The 21,835-nt window shown below is 38.9% G+C and overlaps 1 protein-coding gene across 1 annotated transcript; it reads left to right on the top strand.

The window, feature by feature from the left end:
* The first annotated feature begins 6,564 nt into the window (after positions 1-6,564).
* LOC131225031 (G-type lectin S-receptor-like serine/threonine-protein kinase At4g27290) lies at positions 6,565-21,476 on the top strand. Its single transcript, XM_058220457.1, has 6 exons — positions 6,565-7,801; positions 11,248-11,435; positions 17,725-17,935; positions 18,046-18,283; positions 18,403-18,553; positions 20,720-21,476. The coding sequence occupies exons 1-6, from the start codon at positions 6,565-6,567 to the stop codon at positions 21,014-21,016; spliced, it is 2,322 nt and encodes a 773-aa protein (XP_058076440.1). The 3' UTR covers positions 21,017-21,476.
* Positions 21,477-21,835: the final 359 nt, after the last annotated feature.

The raw sequence follows: 21,835 nt of genomic DNA, 5'->3' as shown, positions 1-21,835 counted from the left end.
ATGGATGCCGGTCACTTGTACACGCATATAGAGTTGTACATTTTATATTATATATAATATAAAATATAATATATTAATTAAGCTATAACTTGAGCCGAATCAAACTGAGCCAAACTGAGATAAGTTTCGGCCGAGCTTCGAGCAGAGTCGAGTCGAACTTTCGACTCAAGTTCGAATTTTCGAGTCTTTTCTTTGTAGTTTTTACATGGGCGGGTCCTTTTTTATATTATATATAATATAAAATATAATATATTAATTAAGTTATATATATAATTAAGCTATAACTTGAGCCGAATCAAACAGAGCCAAACTGAGTTAAGTTCAAGCTGAGCTTCGAGGAGAGCCGAGTCGAACTCAGGCCTACTCAAGTTCGGCTCGAAATCCTTTTGAGCTCAAAAAATCAGCTTGGCTCAGCCTAAACCCAACTTCGAGTCGATGCTGAACCGATCTAGTTAGCCGATATGGCTTAGTTGATGTTCAACTCTACATGCTTATAACTTGAATGTCACATATAAAAAGCAGATGCATGACTGGCATGGGTAAAACACATGCATCAATGCATGTGGCGCCCACCTGTGTTTTGGATTTCAAAATCCATTCGAAATCTGACAGGGGACCAAATGCAATTCCATCCAATATAATCCCAACCCTGCCCATCCTTCGCCCAAACGCAAGATAGAATTTATGCGGATCAAATGCCATTCCCCCTCATCCCATCTAAGCTCAAGTAACAAACTGGCTCAAGATTTGTTATGTTTCCAACCCTCAACCCCACTGTATGTTGCATGCACCTTGATGTTTGTGAGAAATCCACCCTATCCATCAGTTTTTCAGCTCATTTAAGGGCATCGTTCCAAAAACGAGGCAGATCCAAAGCTCAAAGTGGCCCCAAGGCATTTCAACAGTGAGCATTAATTCTTTCTCACTGTTTCTTGTCGTCTAGCCCACTTGAGCTTCAAATCTGCCTCATTTTTTTCACCCATGCCCTAAAATGAGCTGGGTTAACAGATGGGCAGGGTAGATTTGTCACACACAAGATGTGGCCCCACAAATGTTTCAATGGTCTGCGTTCAATCCTCAGTCCTTCCTATTCGTGTGGCCCACTTGAGCTTTTTATCTACCTCATTTTTTGGGTCCATGCCATCAAATGAGATGACAAATTGAGTAGATGGGGTGGATTTATCCCAAACATCATGGTGAGCAATCCTCACCTGGGAGTTAAGCGTGGAACAATCCCATGCAAGTCTTACCTCCACAGTAGGTTTGGGCCACATTGATGTTTATGAGAAATACACCCCATCCATCTATTTTCCAACTCATTTAAGGCATGGGCCTAAACACGAGGCATATCCAAGGCTCAAAATGATCTCACAATGGCCCCAAGAGATTTTAATGGTGGGCCTTCTTTCCCACTGTTCATTTGAGCTTCAGATCTGTTTCATTTTTTAGCCATGCTCTGAAATGAGCTGCATGAGCTTGAGAAACAGATGGACCTGTGGATTTGTCTAACCCTACCAATGTTTCAACGATTGGCATTCAATCCCCAATCTTTCCTGTTCGTGTGGCCCACTCCGGCTTTGTATCAGCTTCATTTTTGAGCCCATGCCCTAAAATGAGCTGTAAAAATAGATGGACGGTAGATTTATCCCACTTAATGTTCATGAGAAATCATCTTAGTCCATCTAGTTTTTAAGTTCATTTGAAGGTGTGGGTTCAAAAATGATGTAGAGCCAAGGCTTAAAGTGCCACATTATGGCCCCAAGATATTTCAATGGTGAGCGTTCTTTTCCACTATTTTCTATCACGTGGCCCACTTGAGCTGCAGATTTCCTTTATTTTCAGGCCCATGCTAAAAATGAGCTGGAGAAGCAGATGAACGGAGTGGATTTATCACAAACAATATGTGGCCCCACTCATATTTCAACTATGACCGTTCAATCATGAAAAACCAATGGATGGGGTGGATTTTTCACAAAACCTTTGTGACCATCTTTTAAAGAGTGTGGATAGTCCATGTTGAAGGCACAAGAAAATTCGGTACCATCGTTTCTCATTGGTCCACGTCATCGGCCGGATTTCTCTCTACCTCAAATACCCTCAAATCAAACCCTAAGCAAATCAAAGAGACTAGAAGGTCGCCCAAGTTTTTGATTGACTAGGTTTGGAGTCCAGTCAAGATTGGTATTTCCAAGGTTCAATTCCAAGATTCCAGTCACCAATCTTAGGTTTTGACCGTTGTTGCGTTTCTCTTGTTGAACAAGAGTCTGAGGTGGCAACTTGAAAGGCAAGAACTGTCCAAACAAGGAGATTTCTGAAATTAAATTTTCTGATGGTGGGCCCCAACAAAACAGTGATTTGGACCGCTGAATCGCATTTTCCAGCATGCTTATTTTCTTCCATCATCTAATCCGATACTCTTATTCATAGTTCTTTTGCATGGCTTTTACCTTGCACTACCAACGTTGATGGTAAGTTACAGTCAGTAGAGGGGTTACAGGAATCTAGGCCATAAGATTTTGTGGGTCCTACCATGTACCATAGTTAAAAATATGATGGAGATTGGATGAAACTTTCTATCATGACTTTTCTCCTTTGAATCTCGATGGTTGACAACTTTTGTTTACTACCGTTGGATTATAGTACCATGATAGGATTTCAAAGATCGTCCAATCAAAGTGGTCTACGAGCTGTTGGCCATCCACCACAAGTCTCACAATTGCAACGGTCCAGATTTATAAATAGTCACACCACCCACACCAACCATATATAAAAGAGAGGCGGAAGTTGACATGTTGCACAATTTACCTTTGGTTGCGTACTACAGTCAAAGAGAGAGACGAGGAAATAATGTGCAGCCCATTGTTATTATTATTATTATTATTCCTTGTTTATATCCAAGAGCGAATGTGCATTGGATATTCACTTTGCCTAAACCAAAGTCAATATGAGGATGCATGGTAGGATATAAATCATAGGTAAGGGTTACACACATTATCACTCCATATTAGACTGAAAGAGACAAAGATACTACGTGCAACTCATCCTTATTTTATTATTATTATTATTATTATTATTATTATTATTATTATTATTTGTATACAAGAGTGAATGTGCACTAGGTTCTCCTTTCGCTAAACCAAAGTCAGTATTGCAACGACGTGACGGGATGTGATTGGACAATTGCTAGAGATGAGGCTTGGTCACGTACGTGAGGTTTCATTTCTGGTAATGGCCTGTCATTCAATCAAACCTTACCATCTTATACTTGTACAAAGTAAGTACATGTAAATAAGTACTCAATCTGCATCCAATATTAGTTGACATTTTACTCAATCTGCATCCAACATTAGTTGACACAAGAAACGTATACAGTAGATGTCACACAGTAATCATTAATATAGGTAATGTGAAGACTATTTTCAACTCCTAAGCAGACTTCCATAAGTCTTCCTAATTAGATACTTATGGAGAGGTGCAATAAAGGTTATGAGTAGGTGCAATTGCAATAAAATTCCAAAGCAAGTACCATTTTATTCTTATTATGAAAATATCTCTCTTCACCAATGTTGTGAAAACTAATTGCCAGGGAAAAGATGTTGAAAGCCATTGGTGTTATTCATCGTGGAATAGTTTTCATTACTTAATCCTTCTAAAAACCCTTCTACATAAGGCCCACCAATTAGACGGTCTGGATTCATTGACCACAATTCAGAAATCTGTTGCAGAGAGCAACCAAACCATGCCTTTATTCATTGCTTCACAGTTCGTTGTCTGACAAAGCCAGTAACGGTTCGTGTTGTGACCATCAAACCTGTGGTGGACCCCATCTTCTATTGAAGGGCCCCACCTCGGATTGATAATTACGCTGCTTCTTAGACTTTCCACTGTTATCTACACCGTCGATTTAGAGGACAGATATCTACAGCCGGGATTACGTACCCCCATGTTCTTTTTCTATCCTTAGATCATCTGCAGTGGGCCGGCCAAACGGACCGTCCAAAGTTACTCCGTACAACGACGCATCGAAGTTATACAAGTCTAGAAAATCCAACTCTGTCACACCCAACGCGTTTTCTTTGTCGTTTCATTCGTTGACACACTGTAGCTATTCGCGCGTAGAACTATTGAAGTTGAATCGAGGCACCCGTTCTGACGTAGCATACGTGGACTAGATCAAGACCGTGTATCGTGTGGGTCCCAGTGTGAAAAGTCCATTTTAGAAAATCCGTACTGGTATACGAAGGTGTTTTACGTAGAGACTATTTGCCGTAGCATTTCCCACTATCCATTTTCCTCACAAGGATGAGTCCCATCTGATTAGAGACTGACCTAGTTCACATGATCTGTTCAGTACCACCTAATGAACGGTCTGGATATTTAACGTGTAACAATCTGTCATACGTGCAGCAACTCACTTCTTCGATCTCTTCTCGCGGGAATTTCAGAAGAACTTCTCCGCCAAATTTGCAGGCCGCGTCTGACGTTGTGGGGAGCGGATTAGGTGTTACCCGGGTAACACCGTAGTGGGTGTTTCTCTGACCGTGGGGCCCACCTTGATGTATATTTAATATATCCACGCCTTCTATCTGTTTTTAAGGATCATATTAGAATATTCTTCAAAAAATGAAGCAGATCCAATTCTCAAGTGGACCACACAGTAGATATTGAATTCCCACCATTAAAAACTTCTTGGGAGCTGTAAAAGTTTTGGATCAAGATGATATTTGTGTATTCCCTTCAAACACAAATAAACATTAAGGTGGACCATCAGTTTTTTTAAAGTGTTGGCCTTTAATAACCACTGTTTCTGGTTTTGTGGTCCACCTGTGTTGTGGATCCGTTTCATTTTTTTTCTCATGCCCTAAATTGAGCTGGAAAAACGGATGGACGGTGTGGATATAGAATACATGCATAAAGATGCTCCTCACGGTCAGGGCAACACCCAATCGGCTCTCGTACTTTCACATTGTGGCCCACCTCACCTCAGTAGTAAAACAGCCTGATTTACAGGCAAGTGTATCTAGACAGTGTTTCCAACCCAACAGAAAGCTCGGATCCCTCACACGTGTGTAGATGGGAAGTCCCGTGCTTATCAAAGGGAGCGGATTAGCCGTTAGCAAGGCCTAGGTGGGTGTTTTCCTAACCGTGTGGGCTCACCTTGATGTATTTTTTATATATCAACGCCGTTCATCTGTTTTTCTATCTTATTTTAGGAAGAAATCTCAACCTTAAGGAGGATTCAAATATCAGATACGCCACACCATTCCAAATAATGACGAATGAGCATTAAAAACTTTTTGTAGGCCACAAAAGTTTTGGATCTTGCTTATCTTTGTATTTTCCATTCATCCAGATCTTCTTGACATTATCAATAGGTTTGATGGAAAATAAACGTTAGGAAAACCTTATGATGGCCCTTGGGAATTTTTAATGGTTATGCACTCAAACACCCCTTTTTCCTGTGGTATGGTTCGCCTGTGATTTGGATATCTTTAATTTGTTGGAGCACGTCTTAAATGGGCTGAAAAGACAGATGGACGGCGTGGATATACAAAAAAATCATCAAGGTGAGCCCCACCGTGCGTGGGTGTTACATGGTAACACGCAAGTTGATTGCGTCCGAATCCGGTCGGCCAATAAGCCGTCCAACCAGAGCTCTTGTAGGGCCCACCTTGATGTATCTGTTTATCCAAGCCGTCCATCTATTTTCTAAGATCATTCTAAGGTATCAAAAATGAAGTAGATAGACAAATCATTAAATGCAAGAATCATCTCTGGTGTAGTACACTTGAACGTTGGATCTTCTTCAGTTTTGGGCTTAAAATGATACGATAAAATGGATGGACGGCTTGGATAAACAGATTCATCACGGTGGGCTCCACAGGAGCTTTGGTCGGACCGCTTTTTGTCTAATCGGGTTCGGACGCAATCCGCTTCCGGATAACACCTAATCCACTCCCTTACCAACCCAAGCGTAGAACTGCAAATGACATTCTGTATTCTCCGTACTGGTCGGTTACGTGGGCCCCACCGTCACGTATATGTTTGATCCATTCCGTCCATCCATTTTCCAGCTCATTTTAGGTCAGTATACCAAAAAACCAGGAAGATTCAAATATCAGGTGGACCACACAGGAAATTTTGGTGACTGAACGTCCACCATTAAGAACATCTTGGGTGCCACAAAAGTTTGGGATCAAGCTGATATCTATTTTTTTTTCCATTTATCCATGTTTTTATGAGCTAATCAACAGGTTGGATAGCAAATAAACATTACAGAAGGCGCTAGGAAGTTTTTAATGGTGGGAGTTCAATCACCACTGTTTCATGTGATGTGGTCCAGTGAGATTTAGATCTTCCTCATTTACTAGCCTATCACCTAAAATGAGCTGGAAAAATGGATGGACAGCATGGATAAAACACATACATCATGGTGGAGCCCACAGCACCAACCTGTATCAAGACCTCGAATGGACGGCTAGAAAGAGATGTGTCCATGACCTGGTCTCCCTATTATCTCGCCCTTTCAACGACGGAAGAGCTGGTTTTTGTATTACAAAGAGAATGGCAAGCATCAGCTCCACGTACTTCTTTCATCTCCTCTTCATTTTCTCTACGTACTTCTCCACTTCCCATGCAACCTCAGACGCCCTAACACAAGGCCAGTCAATCGTCGACGGCCAGACCCTCGTTTCAGAAGCCGGCATCTTCGAGCTCGGATTCTTCAGCCCCGGCGGTCTCGAACACAACTGCCGTCTTGGAATATGGTACCACAAAGTCCCAGAAAAAACCGTCGTTTGGATCGCAAATCGCCAAAGCTCGAGTTCGGCTTTGATGATTAACGAAGGTGGAGATCTTATCATTCGTGACACGGGAGGAGTCTCGAGCACGGTCGCATCCGGGTCCGGAAAGAACAATACAAGTCTCAAGCTAATGGATTCTGGAAATCTTGTTTTCTTTGGCGACAGTCACGTGCTGTGGCAAAGCTTCGATGAAGCCGTCGATACGTTCTTGCCTGGTATGAGACTCGGTGTAGATAAAAACTCGAAGCGAGAATGGATTCTTACTTCACATAGAACTTTGGAAGACCCCTCTCCGGGATGGTTCTTTCTTCGATTGGATCGGACCGGCACCGGAGAGCAGTTCTACATCTGGTCCAAGGTGCCCCGAGAGGGAAATATCAATTACGGCGATTGGAGGAATTTCAGTTCGGTGTCACGGATGTTTGAATTCATGTATGTTTCAAATGAGAATGAAACGTACGTCACGTATTCGGTCACTGATAGTTCAATAATTTCAAGATTTGTATTGGATTTATCAGGGCAAATCAAGCAGTGGACGTGGTCGGAGAGTGCCCGGAAGTGGCAATTGGGTCTGTTTCTCCCAAACGATCCATGCAAGGCCTATGCTCCTTGCGGTGCCTACAGTAGTTGCAAGGCGGGCACATCGTTGCAATGTAATTGCCTGCCACATTTTAGTCCCCGGTTTCCGGGGTACTGGAAATCGAATGATTATTCTGCCGGGTGCATAAGTGAGAAGCCGATGCATTGTGGGCACAAAGATGGGTTCATCTTAGCTGAAAAGATGTCATTTTCGAAGGATTCGGAGATTTTGGAAAATTCAAGTCTAGTCGATACAGATTGTAAGAGTATGTGCCTGAGCAATTGCAGTTGCACCGCTTTCACCTCCGCCCACGAAAATGGAACCGGATGCTTGTTTTGGCATAAGGAATTGGTGAGTCTTCGGGAGAATTATGACGGAGGGCGACGTCTCTATGTTCGTGTTCGCATTCCGGAAACCCGTAAGTCTAGCTATGGAATGATTGAATTAAGGGGACTCAGGTTAAGTACCTTTGGTGATAGCTATGAAGAACATGACTAAATGTTATGGCTATCACCTGCTCCATAGATGAGATTTGGCCATTTATCATGTGGGTCCCACCTTGTTTGTGTAATGAGCCTGAAAACCTGAGGGCCCGCTGCATGAATGACCCCGGATCTGGTGTGAGGAGAGTAGGATTCAAGATTCAACTGTTGTGGATCGCCATCACATTTGCTGAAAGAAAAATTCCTATTGAAAAACTCGTGATCTTCTATAAGAATTGCCTGCTTATAGCATAGTATTACAACACTAAATAGGCATTCTTTTTTAACCGTCAGATCAGATCGCATGTGGTCCACCTTAGTGGGCCCACGCAAAAGATTTATAGAGAGTGAGAATGATTTGATTGACAATCACAACATTCCCTATTAAAGGGTTCACAAGGATTGCAAAAATTGGAATTTCAAAACTAGGATTATTCTATCTCTGAGTTTTTACAGCTAATTGAGAGTATCCATAATACAAATTCCTTTTATACACACCTTGTCAACACTACAACAATAGATGATGGACCATTAATATCATGTCTAATGATGCGTTTGGATACTATATTGAATATAATTTCAAACATTAGGTCGATCATCTCAGTCAAGAGCTTGCATTGTTGGTTCCTAGATTGAAGATGAGAGGAAGAAAGTAAGCCACAGCTTGCATTGTTGGTTCCTAGATTGAAGATGAGGGGAAGAAGTTATAAGCCTTTAGTTGTAGTTGAGTTCTTACATAGATGATCTTGTCATTTCAACTTGTTCGGGGATGATGACTCATCAACTTGGCTTTAGGTTAGGGGCATTTTCCAAAAGCAATATTGTCATTTTTGCATGTTAGGTGAAGAGCATTGTTTTCTGCATATTTTCAAGTTAGAACATGTTATAAAAACTACATAGATATGATTTTTCTTTGGAGTCTAGAGGGATTTTCCCTTGTGTTGAAAAGATAGAGAGGAGAGGAGAGAGGGTTTCTTTGAAGGATAAAGAGTTTTATTGTTGGGGTACTGGCCCATCACCTAATTGGCTTTAGGTGAGGGATATTTTTTTCAATGACATAATGTCATGTTTACCTATGATTTTTTGATATCCAAGTTACGGCATGTTATAAAAGTAAAGAGATTGTATTTTCTCTTTGGAGCCTAAAAGGATTCGCTTGTGCTAGTAATATGGAGAGGAAAAAAGGAGAGGGTTTCTCTCAAAGGGAGAAATTTCTCCAATGATTTCTTCTCATGTATTGGCCAATTGAAGAAAAAAAGCGAGAAGGTTTTCACAAATATTCTCTTAGTGCATGATCGGAGAAAATGAGAAACCTGTCTTGTATATTCATTGTATTTGAGCAATACCTTTCATGGATTTTGCATTCTCTTTATTTTGTTAGCGGAATTATTTGCCAATACTTCTCCATAAATATAGTTACATTGAAATGAACCACATATATCTTATGTTTTATTTTCCACTCATTTTCATATATATATATATATGGTTATTTCACATTGTCTTTACACGATCAACAACGCTCACACTCAAAGTGTTTTCATAAGTGGGAGCTCGTCGGTTTCCAATTTGATGATAGTGAGCTTCCAGTTTATGCTGCCGCACAACTTTCATCGAACTAATTACCACAATTCAATTCAATAGTCCATCTGAATGTAACCTAATCTATATGATAGATGGTTCATATTTCATCATTTTCGATCAAATCATGGTTATAGTGTTTCTAGACCTTCTGTTTAATTGAATTCATTATAATGAGAAAGAAAGCACATAATTTCAGCTTTAAAGACTCACATTGGTTTGATTTGGATACATGATTTCCTATATATTGCAGCAGGTAGCAAGATATGGCTATGGGTGATCCTTGGTTTAATACCATTTGTATTGCTTGGATCTCTTTTTTACTACCTATGGAGAAGAAAGCTCCCATGTAAAGGTAAATTCTCACACTCATACACAAGCAATTAGTACTGATCTTAGGCTTGTCGAGTCAACTCGAAACTCGACTGGGATGAATAGACTCAGTTGTGATCTAAACAGAAAGGAAAAAAAATAAAAATAAAAAAATAAAATAAAATCATTCTGGGTTCTTGTTGTTCTTTTGTTGTGGGCATTTTTCATGATCAACATCGATCATGTCAGTGTATATATATAATCTCAGCGGGACAACCGTATTATATATTTGTATGTTTCTCATATGTATACTAACACATCACAAGCATTTTCGTGCATTTATGCAAATATAATGTTTGGAGTTGTTTGATTTTTTTATATGGCTTGTGAATAGGTAATAATTACTTCCCTAGGTAATTACTGCATCACCCCATGTTGATGCTAATATTGAGGACACATGTGAAATGAAATTAGGACTCACTGTGATGTATGTGGCTTATCCACACTGTCCATCCATTATCCCAGCTGATTTTAGGGAATGAGCCAAAAAATGATGCAGATCCAAATCTCTAGGGGGCCACACATAGGAAACAGTTGAAATTGAAAGCCCATAATTAAAAACTTCATGGGGCCCCCAGAAGATTTGGATCAACTTTATATTTGTATATTCCGCTTATCCATGTCCATGTGACCTTATGAACAGGTCATATGACAAATAAACATCAATGTGAGTCCAGTAAAGGAAACATCTATCAATGGTGGACATTTTAAGGTCACTGTTTCCTTTCGTGCAGGCCACTCAAGCTTTTTATTTACTTTATTTTTTGTCTCACGTCCCAAAATGTTTCAGTAAAACAGATGGACGGAGTGGATGTGCCACATATATCACAGTGGGGCCCACAAGTTTAACTCTAAGTCCTTTTGGACCTGGAAGAAATACTTTTAAATTTTCAAACAAGCTGAAAGAGAGTAATAATTATCTATTTACAGCATATTTATAAAGGATATGAAAAACCAAACAGTCCAACATATTATCCAAGGTATCAAGTTAGTTAAGGAAAAAAAAAAAAACTGAAGAGTGGAATTGGGTCAGGATCATTTCAGGCTTTTAAACAAGAGGCGTGCTGACCTCATGTTAATCCAAGGTATCAAAAGTCAGCCTGATACACCGCTCTGATGTGCCACAGCACAAGGATAATGTGGGAGTTAATCCTCACCTTTGATTTGCACCAGGGCTCACAACCTGATTTTGGGCCTGATCCTTCATCCCACTCCCCAGTTGAAATCAACATTAGTCATCCACTCTCAAACTTGTTTCCCTGATCTGCTGTGGCCCACTTGAGTTTTGGGTAATGGATGTCATTGATACATTACGTGGGCCCCACCTTCGGAGCACCCATTTAAACAATGGTATTTTGCCAACGAAGTGAAGCAAGAAATGTTATTACTGTTTTTTATTTTTATTTTTATTTTATTTAAATGTGTGTGTGTGTGTGTGTGTGTGTGTTAGGTACTGATATTGCAGCTGCAAATGAATATAACGAAGCCAATGACTTTGAAGAAGAAGGTAAGAAGAATGGCCGGTTGCCGTTGTTCAGCTTCAGTAGCATAGCATGTGCTACGGGTAACTTCTGTGCTGAGAACAAGCTCGGAGAGGGTGGTTTCGGACCAGTATATAAGGTAAGAATAGATTAAGTCTCTTAAGCTATCATGGGTGTGACTGGTTGCACCATTGAGTTGAATTGCACTCGTATTCGAAGAAAATTGAAAGAAGTGCATTGTAATTTCCTTGTTGTTAGTTTGTGCTCCAAATTGCGATTATGTTCCTTTCAAATTGGACTAGCTAGAAGGTAACATCTCTAGAATATCGTGGGGTTGTTTCGATGCTGGTAATTGCCCATAAACCCTTTTATAAGTTGAACACACTTTATGGGTTACATATGTTTTTTTTTCTTTTTTTCTTTTTACACACGCACCTGACACACACACCCACACATGCCGTAGTGGGATTTCACCACCTATAGGTTACATATGTTGATCCACTGCCTTTAATCCTAGCGTAGAGAAGACCTTCTCCAGTTTAACTGGTGTCTCTGCTGGTTCAACCGAATTTGTGGGTGCATTCTCATATTGCATGCTGTGACCTTCTGCATGTTTTCAGATCGACCGGTGGATGTGAGTCAGTTCCCGTCGATATGAGTGAAGGTCCCATCGGTCCGACCGACGGAATGTGTAAATTTGAATTAGTACAAGTTTTGTTGCCTAATTTTGTATGGGAATGTATAAATACTCTCCTAATTGCGATTAAGGGTAAGATGAGAGAGCTTAACATGAATATTCAAGGGGTTTGAAGGGAAATGTAAGGTTCCTACCGTAAGTTGTTCAATCTCTTGTAACATTCTTCTAATTATAGTGGATTGATTGTTGTTGTGTCATAATTTTTTCCTGCAAGAGTTTTTCATATAAAAACTCATGTATTCTCGTTTTTTTGGATTTTTAATTCTCTATTACTTGTTTAATTCGGATCTGAGGTTACTTTCGCTCCCAACAAGTGGTATTAGAGCGTAGGTTGGGGTATTAGTTTGAATATGGAAATATGGCATCAAGAGGATTGAATGTAAAGTTTGACACATAAGTTCACAGGAAAAAACAACTTTGAACTATGGATATTGAAGATCAAAGCCTTCCTAATTCAACAAGGGCTACAGCTTCCTTGGGAAAGCACATCATCTGGAATATATGAATGAAGAAGATTAAGATGAACTTCATCAGAGAGTAATTAACATAATTCAATTGTGCTTGGCCAATAAAGTTATTTCTAATGTCAACAATGAGACGATTAGCGCAGGCTTATGGAGAAAGTTAGAGAGCATCTACATGACAAAGTCGCTCACTAACTGTTTCAAAAGGGGTGGAGCAACCACTTGTTATGATAAATCCATCAAGAGATCACATGTTACCATTGAGATACAGAGATGACTCAAACATTACATTTGTTCTCATTATAGATGAGAGGATCCGTCTACTTTTTAAGAAACACTAGAAGATAGAGATGAAGAGAAGTGGATGACAGTGATTCATGATAAGGTGGACTCTCTGCACAAAAATGAAACATGGGAGTAAGTGATTTTTTAGGAATCTAAGCGTCAGGAGATTACCTGTAAGCTATGTCGATTTAATGCCAAATGGAGTTCTGATAATACTCTCCGTGTCACCTAGATGATTCCAAGATTCAAGGTCCTTCATCGTATTTTTACATCAAATGTGTATCCTCGTCTCGTATTCTTCATGCTGTTGCATCTGGCATTCCTATTTGTCTTCCATCATTGATATGTTACTTGATTATTCAATTTCATATCCATCCGGGTCATGGGTCGATTCCTTTTGCATATCTCATGACAACTCTTGCTATCCATTGCAACGTTGTCATTCCATCGACTGATGCGCCAGAGTCTGCTCTTTCTTTTGATAATAAAAATATTCACAAGATAAACTAGATATACCTCCCCGAACACATCTATGGATGATATTTTTGCAGAACTGGAATCAGATGATGAAGCTAATCCTGAGTATCAACCATCTCAGGTTGATGATCAGCTTAAGTCTTTAGAAGAAAAGGTTGTTGAGGTAAAGGTATCGCAGGACAATCTAGTTGAAAGTCATAAATCTTCAATAAAGTATATGCATAAATACTTTCATCACAGTACTAGAGAACTTCACCAGATCGACCCTTATATGCCTCCTCCATGCTCTTTTTCTGGATCTGATTAAGTTGATGTCATTTTATTTTATGTTTGGATTGTACAACTTTTTCCTATGTTTGTTGGATGATAACTCTCTCATACTCCTTTTTTATATCATTGTTGATGACTTGAAGTTAACTTATAATTACCATTCTCTATTCATTTTCTTCTTATTGATCTACTATTTCGGCTGTGATTTATAGATTTTACTCATATGCATATTCTTCCCTTCATCATTTTGTGACAAAAAGGAGGAGAGATTATTAATTTGATGATAAGTAGATTTAATGAGTTATGCATTATATTGAATGTTGATATATTGATACGTGGATGGTTATTCGAAGTTTTGTGTTGGAAATGTATTATTTATCATAACACAGGATAATTTCACATTAAGGGAGAGTAAAAATTTTGCTGATTCAATAGAGCTGCATCTTCTACAAATATGGAAATCAAGCTGACAATATGGCTGTTGTTATGATTAGTGTTTTGTCATGAATTTGACAAAGGGGGAGATTGTAAGTGCTATAATGTATGAAGCACACTTTTGTTTGTCAAATTTTGATGAGACAAAACAACTTATGATATATATTTCACCTTTAAGTGAATAAATATGGAAAGTTCACATTCAATCAAGATGGAAAGTTCACCTTAAAGTAAAAGTCATGAAGTTGGAAAGTGCAAGCTTAAGTACAAGTCATGAAGTTGGAAAGTTCAAGCTGAACTGAATTCAAGTTCTACTACACTTATGGTAGAAGATCAAGCTCCACTTTCAACTACACTTCAAGTATAAGATCAACTATGCTTTATTGAAGATTCAAGAAGAAAATTCAAGCTTGACACTTCAATGTCCGGTCTTCTCAGGTATAATAGACCCTAGAAAGACCTTAGACTTGGGTGCTTTCAAAAGACAAACTTATATGAGTTTTTATACTTTGGTTAGGCTTAAGTTCGACTAGTTTAGGCTTTGGTTCGACTAGTCTAAGCTGTGGGTCAACCAGTCTAGATAATCTTCGACCAGTTCAAGTTTGAAATCCAAAAAATGAATATTTTCCGGTGCTTTCTCGACCAGTCGAAGAGTAACCTTCGACCAGTCGAGGGTTGTGGATTATATAGGGAATGTGCATAATAGAATGTTGACTTCTAGTTACTTGTTTGTTTTAGTGGGTAGAGCTATTAGTTAGATATTGATGCTTCAGTTTGTGTTGCACTTTTCACAATCGAAGCTTAATACATGGCAGTGATAAAAGCATTCAAGGAAGTTGTTTGGTTGAAAGTGATGATGAATGAGTTGGGGCTTCAGCAGGAAGTTGTACCTGTGTATTGTAACAGCGAAAGTGTAATAAATTTGGCAAAGAACTCAATGTATAACTCCTAGTCTAAACACATTGATGTTCGTCATCACTTTATTTACTAGATACTAGAGGAATTAGATGTCACTTTTGAGAAGATTCATACCAGCGAGAATCCGACGAAAATGCTTACAAAGATTATTTCTATAGAGAAGTTCAAGTTTTGCTCGACTTCTCTGGGCTTGGAAAAGAATAAATGAAGACAACATATGCACAAAGCGAGGATGTCATTATTTTAAAGAAGATTAGAGCTGGTGGTAGCTAGCAACTTGGAGCAGTAGAGCTAGAAGATTAAAGCCACAATAAAGATTGTTGATTAAGTTCCTTTAATCCTAGTGCAAAGAAGACCTCTATTGGTTCGATCGATGTACCTGTTAGTTCGATCAAATTTGTGAGTGCATTCTCAAATTGTATGTTGTCACCTTTTACATGTTTTCAATTTGACCGAAGGTCCCATCGCTACGATCGATGGAATGTGTAAGTTTGAGTAAGTGTGACTTTTGTTTTCTTTTCTAATTTTGTACGGGAGTGTATAAATACTCTCCTAATTGTGATTAGGGTTAAAGTGAGATTTTAACTTGAATATTCAAGGGTTTTGAAGGGAAAGCTTCTATTGTAAGTTGTTTCTTCTTTCGTAACTTTTTCTTATTATAGTAGATTGATCGTCGCTTTGTGTCGTGGTTTTTTCCCACAAAAGTTTTTCACATAAAAACTTGTGTGTTTTCTGTGTTTGTTTGAATTTTTCGTTTTCTATTGCTTGTTTGATTCAGATATAAGGTTGCTTCCGCTCCCAACAATAGAGGCTTTTAAAATCCTGACATTTTGTTGTGTGTCAAATTACAATCCCAACATTCTTTAAAAATAAAAAATAAAAAATTCTTCAAGAAAAACCTACAACTAACAGGTTCCTCTCTCTCTCTCTCTCTCTCTCTCTCTCTCTCTCTCTCTGTGTGTGTGTGTGTGTGTGTGTGTGTGTGTGTGTGTGTGCGCGCGCCCGCGCGCATGTTACAGCTTAAAGCCAAATGAAATAAACCACAAACACTTTAAACCTGAATAGAGGTGTGTTTAAACTTAAAAATTTTACAGGCATTCAAATGACCCCTTACATGCTAGGAAACCTTTTATTTTATTTCGATTTTTGATAGTAATTCAGTTTTTTTTTTTTCCAGAAAGGTGGGATCACACCACCCCAATTGCATTAATATGGTTCAAAAAAACTTGTACAGCTATAAAAACAGACAGGGCATGAACCTGATCCACTCTAAAAGCCATACGAGAGCATTCAGACCCAACAAAAAACCAAGCACACCATACCCACTATCTACACCCTACAAGCAAGTACTTCAAAATACACACACAAAAACAAAAAAAAAAAAAAAAAACATATCCTGTACGCTTGCTCTGCCTTAGAGACAGCCCACAGAAAGGACACAAAATAAACTAAAAGCGGCAGGTGAAGAATGTCGCAGACAACAATATTCCAACATCCCTCATTTCCTTCTTACTGCAACCTCTAGCTTCATTTGGAAGATCAGATATTCTGAAGAACAAAACATTTTTGGTGCCAGTCTATCCGCTACAACATTGTCCTCTCAAAATGCATGGGCTATCTTGCAGTTAAGGAGATGGGAGTTTCCTATATTGGTTTCCATCCACCAGCACCATATTCACCATGAAGGAGCTTCTCCATATACCATAACTTGAATGACTAACTTTCAATCACAATTAATTTCTACATTGATCAACCCATACTCTATTAGACCATAGGATACATATGTAGAATTATATGTTATTCTACAAGAGACTACATTAGGAAAATTGCATGCATACCGTATGTATTTCATTGAGAATGGTAGGAATGTATAAAAGAGATAGATCTATATAGATTTATAAGAGATTTTAATAGATATACACGAATTCACTCATATAGCTATCTATAATATGTACAGTTTTTCATATCCTATATTTTAACATACTCCATCACATATTGACCACATCAAGAAGCAGTTTCATTTTGGCCAGTCCTATGGTGATTGCTGAAAGCAAAGATCAATTGACCAAAGTGTCCCTGCGACACCCTCCACCTCCCCTGTGCCGAGGTTTCTTCTAGAAGAACCATCTACGTTGAGTTTAACCCACCCGACCTTTGGGGGCCACCACAAAATTACATTTTGGAAGGTACCTCTTTCGGCAAGGAACCGAGAGGACATTTTGCCCTTTCTGAACCATTGCGGAACCGCACTTGATAAGACTTTCCAAGAAAAAATCAGCATTTTTGGAGACAGATTAACGCACCACATCCACTTCGCCTAATCTATCTTCGGTTTTTTCACCCTTGGGAGGTCCCATGCCGATTTACCGGAGAATTTTACTGAAGGGTTTGGGTACCATGCACACCAATCCTACTTGGGGGACAGCCTAATGATGCTGTGAGATATACATTTGCTTTTGGGATAGATGCATGATGGCTAGCATTTTCTTTCCCTAAATGATAGATTTAGGACTAGATTGTGTAAAGCTTACATTGTATATTATTCCACTTACAATCATTAATTTATACAAGTATTTGTACAACTGTATATATATCATAACAAATGAAGATAATGTCTGTGGGAAACTAGGGTTAGGGTTCAAGTACTCCCCTTTTCTCTATTTATTAAAATAAAAACAGTATGGTAGTCTGAGAGATTACCAAACACATACACATCCTAATCCATCCAAGATCATAGTAGTCCACTCTAAAACTAAACATGTTGTATTTGGTAGTGTTGAATAGAATGATAAATGAGGCAAATGGCAAATAATTGCATTTGGGATTGAGGGTAATTGGAATTTTTGCCAACCTTTGATCGATCTCTCTGATGATTGTTTCAGGGTAAGTTGATTGGAGGCAAGGAAATAGCAGTGAAAAGACTATCGAGGAGTTCGGGACAAGGACTAGTGGAGTTCAAGAATGAGATTATACTCATCGCCAAACTCCAACACACAAATCTTGTTAAGCTTTTGGGTTGCTGCATTCAAGGAGAAGAGAAGATATTGATATATGAATACATGCCCAACAAAAGCTTGGATAAGTTTCTATTCGGTTAGTTATTAACAATTGAACATTGCAACATGCTGCAATGTCCTAGAATTTCTTATTGGCGCTATCTATATTCATCCAAACAAGTTTGTATGTTTGAATATAAACCACAGATTCATCCAAGCGAGCACAATTAGACTGGGGCACACGCTTCCACATCATCGAAGGGATAGCTCAAGGGCTTCTTTATCTTCACAAGTATTCTAGATTGAGAATTATACATAGAGATATGAAGGCTAGCAACATACTCTTGGATAGTGATATGAATCCTAAGATTTCAGATTTCGGCATGGCAAGAATTTTTGGTGGGAATGTATCCCAGGAAAATACAAACAGGGTGGTTGGAACATAGTAAGTAAATTTTTATTTTTATTTTATATTTTTGTCTACATTGGAAGTTGCATATATTTGAAAATAATGCGGTACTGCATTCGCTAACTATGCGGCTTTGTTGAAATGTTGAATTCTAGTGGTTATATGGCTTCCGAGTATATCATGCATGGCCTTTTCTCAGTGAAATCCGACGTATTTAGCTTTGGGGTTATACTGCTAGAGATAGTAAGTGGCAAGAAGAACACTGACTTTCGTCATCCGACCCGCTCCTTGAACCTTCTTGGACATGTGAGTACTTAAAATAAGTAGTGGTAGAATGGTAGCATATGAATTCAATGAAGGGTTGCACCTGTGCTAGGATGGCTCAAGCCTAACCAGAGCCAATCTCATGAACCAGTTTCGGGCCCGGTGTAGAGGCTGGTGATCAAGTATTATCAGCTTTCCTGCCTGACTAATTGATTGTTGTATTAATCGGTATTAACCATGTTGGTTGATGGGTCCGCTCCATCCCGAGCCGAATCCCCGGGCTTGGGTTTGGTCCAGGACCTACTTTAGCCTGTCCTGGCCTAGTTGCAACCCTAATTGTTGAATGGTGAAGAGTGCCATGATCATCGCCAAGTCATAAATCTGATGGTCATTAGCATGGATTTGGATTTTGACTTTCTAAATCATGGATTTCTTTTTCAAACCTAGATTTTGTATGCTTTCAGTTGGTTTGGCAGCCTGGATTTTCAATCCTATGGAATTCAGAAATTATATTTGGCAGCCTGGATTTTTATCATGTGTGGAGTTTAGGAATTGTTAGACAGCCTAAAAGACTTGAGAGTTTCTTAAAGAGGAGGAAGGAGCAATTACGATAGTTGGAGAGGGTTGAAAATCTAGGATTTTGCACCCTACCTCTTTTCTTGGGTAGGAAAAGGGAGCTTTTGAGGATTGAAAATTCAAGATTTTGTACCCCACCTAATTTCTTGGGTATGAAAAGGAGCTTCTAAGGATTGAAAATCCAGGATTTTGCACCCCACCTATTTTCTTGCGTTTGAAGAGGTACCTTGTGAAGAATGAAAATCTAGGATTTTGCACTCCACCTGTTTTCTTGGGTTTGGAAAGGGACCTATTAAGGATTTTCAATTCAAGTTGAATTTGAAATTTAGCATTTTGTTGTTAAAGTCAAGTCGTAACATTGAGTAGTATTTTTTAAATTTGTTCCTTTATGCATGGGTATTTTAGTTTTTGTTATAAGAGTATTTTGTAATTTAGTAAAGGCTCTAAGAAGGGGTAAAATTATCAATTTCTAATATTAAGATTTATCTCCGGACGAAATGTATAAAAATTCATATGACCATAAAGACAATTAAAAAAGTCTATTGTGATTAGTAAATGCCTTAGAATATGCTTGGAAGGTTTTCTAATGTGTAAGAATTCTATAAGGTGGGCCTACTTGATCAACGGTCTGAATCTCTACTTGATCAACGGTCTGAATCTCCCCAAGGGTTAAATATCATGATCAGGCATATCGGTGGACCCCACTTAAGTTGTAATTAGTCTAATACCGATATATTAGTAAAGGGTGTTATTTGAGTGTGTGAGAGTGAAATTATGCTCAAAAGCTTTGAGTTGTAGAGTTGGTTGTTGTGAGTAAAAAAAATCGCGCCGGTTTTCATTGATGGGCGTGTAGTTATAGTTCGTTTGGCTATACTTCAGGACTTGAATAATTCTTATGATTTGCATGGTGCCAAACATGATTTGGATTGAAAATCTTAAATTCCAATTCCTAACTGCCCAAAATCCATATTGCCAAATGACTACTTGGATAATCATTTTCTCTGTTATTTTATGGGAATTATAACATCTATTTGTTGGAACATATGGTTACCATATGTTCCAACAAACATTCCATAGTTGCCATATTTTCAAGTTGTGAGGGCCCACCATGATTTGTTAGTTGCATCCAATCCATCCATTAGACACTAGGCTAATCCATAATTTAGGTGGCCACAATAAGGAAAAGGATGGGCAACATTGCGGAGGGTGAGGACCATTGTGGAGACTTCCAAGTCGAATGTGGGGTCCCCATATCATGTATATATGACATCCAACCCATTCATTAGGTGCACCACATCAGGATCTAGGACACGCCAAAACTCGAGGAAATTATGAAACTCATGTCAGCCAACCCACATGAATATCTATGTTTAAAGCATGATCCTACATTGCTCCTTATGATTTTTTCCCAACTAAGTTTTGGATCAATGGTGAACATGGGGTGGGTCCGAAAATCAATGCACGGTTTAGATTCCACATATGCATCATGGATGATCCCCACCAAGCTCAAAAATATTCAATTACCGCATGTTACCATACTATAGATGAATCTGATCATTCTCCTATATCTGAATATCAAGCTAATTTTTCCTTTAGAACATGTCCGTAACAATGTGAATGAAATGCTTACAGGCATGGGAGTTTTGGAAGGATGGAAAGGCCATGGAATTGATGGACCCACTTTTGGATGACCCATCTCCCTTGTCGCAGCTTTTGCGATGCATCCACGTGGCGCTCTTATGTGTACAAGATTGTGCAAAGGAAAGGCCTGCCATGTCAGCTGTTATTTCTATGCTTACGAGCGAAACCGCAAACCTGCCGATGCCGAAACAACCTGCATTTTTCATCGAGAGAAGCACTGTCGCCGCAGTCAAGCCAACAACTTGTTCCATAAACCATGTAACTGTTTCCACTATAGAAGCTCGGTAGTGATTGCGTCCATTCAATTTCTTTTCATTCCATATAGATCTTTGCTCAGCACACAAGGAGTGTATAAATAAGCTAATGTGTCACATAGGTGAAATACCTAAGCCATCCATCATGTGGACCCCATTGTCTAGATCATGATATTAGAAATAAGTGGATGAGTTGGAAACTTGGGCTGATTTTTTTACAACTATGCATTTATTCTTTTAATTGTGGACCACTGACTAGTGGATAGACCTGGTTCTTCGGATGTGGAATCGAAATAGCGGTACCCTTTTGATGGATTGCTTGGATATTGCAGCAGTCTGCTACAGAGGCATGTGTAGTAGTGTGTGCATTAGCTGACTTGTACTAGTGTGTGGGGCTTGGCAAAGCTCTTCACTGTATATTTCTTAAAACATTACATTTCTCCTTCGAAATGGGCCATGGTTTGTTGGTACATGTGTTTGTGTGTGGGAGATTATAATGTAACATGTCAATAGATCTTTTCATCTGAAATGTTGTAATTTTTATCTTGTTTGGATACATTATTTGGTTGAATTGCAATAACTAGTTGAAGAGAAGAAATGGGTGCATTTCCACCTCCCATCAGCCACTTATTTGTTCATCTGATTTTAGTTAGCAGTAATTACACATTAGAGATTTGGGCACAAGGAATAAAAGTAAAAACAATCTTGATAACCCATAATTATTATTTAAAGGGTTTGTTTGGTTACACCAAATTTCATGAAATATTGTGATTTCATGATTAATCAGTCTAACATGGTGCAAAATTTCATGATATTTTGTGAAATTTGGTGCAACCAAACATGCCCAAAATAT

This window comes from Magnolia sinica, chromosome 14, assembly GCF_029962835.1.
Source record: "Magnolia sinica isolate HGM2019 chromosome 14, MsV1, whole genome shotgun sequence".
Lineage (NCBI taxonomy): Eukaryota > Viridiplantae > Streptophyta > Magnoliopsida > Magnoliales > Magnoliaceae > Magnolia > Magnolia sinica.
The sequence above is the reverse complement of the archived record's forward strand: the minus strand, read 5'-3'. Positions and strand labels throughout refer to the sequence as shown.